This window comes from Nannospalax galili, unplaced genomic scaffold (genome assembly GCF_000622305.1).
Source record: "Nannospalax galili isolate Female #2095 unplaced genomic scaffold, S.galili_v1.0 scaffold1728, whole genome shotgun sequence".
NCBI lineage: Eukaryota > Metazoa > Chordata > Mammalia > Rodentia > Spalacidae > Nannospalax > Nannospalax galili.
Genome location: NW_008358485.1, coordinates 15,225 through 19,630, shown reverse-complemented (window position 1 = coordinate 19,630; position 4,406 = coordinate 15,225). Strand labels below are relative to the sequence as shown.

The window sequence follows — 4,406 nt, the reverse complement described above, 5'->3', positions numbered from 1 at the left end:
TAGGTTCTTTTTGCTGTCAAGGGCAACTGAGATTGTACTTCTTCCCAAAGCATGCTTAGACCAGGATCTGCTGCTTTGGCACCTCTCCCTTGCATTCCTCCAGGGGAGATGAACTGCATCATGAAGTTTAGTACTTAATCATATTTAGATTTGTTTGGTTTTCTACTGGCTTCCTGATAAGACTGTTAGCTCCTTGCTATCCAGGACAAGGTCTCATTCTGTTTCTATGTGGACCTCACACAGGGAAGACAAGGTTTCTTGCTAATTGATTGATTTTTTTTCTTTCCCTCTTCACATTGAGGACCAAGCTTTTCTCACATCTTCCTATTGCCTCATCTCTCTTGGAAGATGTTCTCCGTTGCATTTCAAGAACCCGGACATGTTCCTTAGGAATCTCAGACACAAACATACCTTTTTCTCACTGGGTCCTACATGCTCCATCCTTTTTAACCGTGACTGTTCACATCTTCCCTTGTCTGTTTACCGAAGCCATCTGTCCTAGTTAGCGTTCTATTGCTGTGATGAAACACTCTGAGCAAAACCAACTTCAGGAGGAAAGGGTTTATTTTGCTTACACATCTTGATCACAATTTACCCTTGAGGGAAGTCAGAGCAGGAGGGCCACGGAGGAACGCTGCTTACTGGCTTTCTCCTCTGCTCTGCTCTCAGCCTGCTTTCTTAAACAACACAGGACCCCCTGCCCAGGGCTTGGCCCTCCCACATCACTCAACAATGACGAGAATGCCTCACAGACATGTCCGCAGGCCAATCTGATAGAAGAAATTCCCCAACTGAGGTTTCCTCTTTCTGTGTCAAGTTGACAACTGAAGCTGCGCAGCACGGCGTCCGTCCAGCCTTCTGTCTTATTCTGATCTTTACCTCACAGGCTGACATTAATACAATAAAGGACATTCTTTTCTTTTCCCTATGTGATACTTTTAATAAATATTTTATTTATTATATTTATTTTATGTGTATGAGTGTACTGCCTGCATGTATGTAAGTGCACCTGTGTTGTGCAATGCCCATAGAGGACAGAAGAGGGTGTCAGATGCCTGGAACTGGAGCTACAAATGGTTGTTAGCTGCCATGCGGGTGCTGGGATTCAAACCTAGGTCTTCTGCAAGAGCAGCCAGTGCTCCCAACCACTGAGCCATCTCTCTAGCCCCTGATTATGCTTTCTTATATTTTGATGAAGTTAGTCCTTTCTTACGTATTTAATTTTTTTGTTTTGTTTTGTTTTGGTTTTGGTTTGGTTTTGGTTTTGGTAGAAGTAGGAAGAATAGTCAAATAAACACCTCTTGTGAGGAGGAATTGTTCCTAAGAGTTTCAATGAAATGTCATAAATTTTACTTAGGCGGTACAACAGGCTGAAGAGGGACTGAAGGAACTGGACGCAGGAATCACTGAATTGAAAAGGCGTGGCGACAAGTTGCAGGTTGAGCAGGCTGCCGTGCAAGAACTCTCCAAACTCCGGGTACTATCTCTAATCAGCACTACTTGGTCTTAGCCACACATCCTAATTTGAAATAAGAAAAAGTTGTCTCCACGATTCCCTTGCATTTTAAAAAATGAAAGTCGTATGTTTTGCGTCTTTACTTTTATTCACAAGTAACAGAAAACTTTTTCAAGTTCTGACCATTTTTTAATGATGCAACAAAATGAGTTATATTCTCATGCTCCTGAGATTTATTTTTATTTATTTATTTATTTTTTGGTCTTTTTGAGATGCTCTCCTTGTAGCTCCAGCTGACCTGGAACTTCCACTATGTAGACCAAGCTGGCCTCAAACTCACAGAACTCACTGAGATCTGCCTGCCTCTGCCTCCCAAGTGCTAAGATTTAAGGTCTGTGCCACCACGTGTGACAGGTTCATATTTTTCTGACATGTATTCTTATGATAATGGCTGAAGATTGTGCTCTTGCTTTGTGATAGCTTATTATTTTCTGCTCTTGAAAATATAATCATGGTCATCATCAATCCTACCTTGAAAAATTAAAAGGGGGGGATTTTTATCCAGTATTGTAATATATCTCCAGAAATAATTCAAAAGATATTCTTTTCTTGGAAAGTGTTAAGATTTTTCAAAAACTGGAATTTGTCATTCATACATGTGTGAATGTAACACAGAGGTTTCAATTATAGAACAGCAAGCAATAAAACTAGGAAGTTAGAAAGCCCAAGTAGATTTTCCTTCATCCTTCAGGAACAGAAAATACTATCTGGAATTTTTTTTTCCCTACATCTACCACCTAGACAAAACTCTTCAGGGAAATACCGAAATAGTAGACAGTGAAATTTTACACTGACAGAAAACATGCTGTATCTTTAGAATATGTATAGTTGGGGATAGCCATGCCAACAGCATGTTAAATGTTCTCTCTGGGCCTTGCTGCAGAACATTTGAGGCCGGAAGTGCGTCAAGTACAGGGTCACAAGTTCTTTCTTCTGAGAAAATAAAGCAGCTCTCATAAACAAGAAGGCATTCTCATTTTTACTGTCTCATTCCTCCGACTCACATCACTAAAAGTCACAGGCCAACAGCCCCCACTTTCCACCTCTAGTTTTCCCATAGTACTTCAGTGTCAGGTGTAAGAGTCAAACGTCATAGCTGTAAATAAGCGTTAAAGTTGAACTTTTCCAGATTGAACAGGTTTGGCTGCCCTGCCCTAGTATGCTGCATTAATTAGGTCCGTATGCCTCCAGTAAATCTTTGGTTTGGTGTCTCACCATCTCCTAAAACGTCTTTCCAGATTAAACACTTGTTTACTCCACCACATTTGGCAACAACATTGCCTTTTTAAGTCTTAAAGTCTCACTGCCCACATTAAGCAGCTCTTTTTTTAAGCTCTTTATTTGTAAGATAGTCCAAAATCTGATATTAACAGACAAAAAATCTGAAGGATACGCTCTTCAATTACTCTAAGATTGTATAAACACTGAGATCATTATAGCAATCAGAATTAATTTTTCTACATCTCCCTTCGTCCCATGGACTTCATTTTCAGTAACTTAACCCCATATCGCATCATGGACCATTAGCACCCTGAGAAGACAGTCCTCAAGTGTACCGCACATGGCAGCCATTTCTAGGAAATGCTTTTTGATATTGCTTGGATTCTTACAACATGAAGCTTGTTTTTTTATAGAGACGTGTTTCCTTTAGATAATTTTTGTGTTTCATCTTTATTTACATTTTTTTATTTTACTTTTATTTGAGTGTTTTTCATTTGTTTTGTGGTACTGGGGATTGAACTCAGAGCCTTGTACATGCTGTGCAATACTGGACCGTTGAGCTACATCCCCAGCCCTGAATTTTTATTTTTCAATCAGATGAATTGTCTTGGTGTCTGACATGAGATAAAAACTCTAATTTCACTTTTCTCCAAACATTTTTTTTCATGTTATATTATTTACTGAATTTTTTTTATCCCTTTTTGCCCCATAACCCTGTCCTTAAATCTTTGTGGCTTTAGCTCTTTTTCTTCAGTTTTTCCCAAACTCTGTGATTTATTATTTATTAGTTAAAAGCAAAATGAAATTTAAAGCAAAAATAAATAAGAATACAGAACAAGAGAAATGACAGAACTTAACAATCAGGTGTTGCGTTCTAATCAAACCAGGTCCTGTGCATACATATTAAAGACATAGGAGTAGAGGTCCAGAGTCCCTTTTTCTTGAAAGAATTTCCAAGTGAGGCTCCTAAGAAAGACAACAGCTGGCCTCCATGCAGAGAATCCCTGTAGAATGTGTGGAGAGGAGCATCCTGGGTGGGGTCCTAGGCAGTGGATGGGTTCTTAGAGACTCATCATACTGCAACTTTGTAACTTCAGAGTGAATGTTGCTGCCTCTGTCTCTCAGGACATGTATGATGAGCTATTGATGACCATCAGCTCCCGAAGGAGCAACCTCAACCAAAACCTTGCACTGAAGAGTCAGTATGATAGAGCCCTGCAAGATCTGGCCGACCTGCTGGAAACAGGACAGGAGAAGGTGGCAGGAGACCAGAAGATCATTGTGTCCTCACAAGATGAAATCCAGCAACTGCTGGACAAGCACAAGGTGAGAAGAAAGAAAATGCAATTGAAAAGCATATTCTCAAACCCTCATGTAGAAATAGTCAAACCGAATAGTCTTAGTTTTTATGAGTTATGTGCATATAATTTAGTCTTTAAAACAGTCTACAAATATACATTCAAACCCATATATATGTGTGTGTGTATATATGTGTGTGTGTGTGTGTGTGTGTGTTACACACACACACATTTGGTCTTTTTGAGATGATAGAAGCCAAATGTAGTGGCACACATTTGTAATCCCAGCACTTTGGAAACTGAGGCAGGAAGATCACCATGAGTTTGAAATCAGCCTAGGCTACACAGTGAGAACCTGTCCCAACACAAAC

The 4,406-nt window shown here is 39.8% G+C and overlaps 1 protein-coding gene across 4 annotated transcripts in view; it reads left to right on the top strand.

The window, feature by feature from the left end:
• Window positions 1–1,337: 1,337 nt before the first annotated feature.
• Window positions 1,338–4,406, top strand: part of LOC103724578 (nesprin-1-like) — a 17,385-nt gene continuing 14,316 nt past the window's right edge. For 3 of the 4 annotated variants that reach the window (XM_008821685.2, XM_029557955.1, XM_029557954.1), the window contains exons 1-2: window positions 1,338–1,477; window positions 3,863–4,063. In XM_008821685.2, the coding sequence (XP_008819907.2) occupies window positions 3,866–4,063 (198 nt within the window). In that variant the 5' untranslated portion in view covers window positions 1,338–1,477; window positions 3,863–3,865. Of the gene's footprint in view, window positions 1,478–3,862; window positions 4,064–4,406 lie in introns of those variants that run through there. The other variant, XM_029557956.1, reaches the window with a different exon arrangement.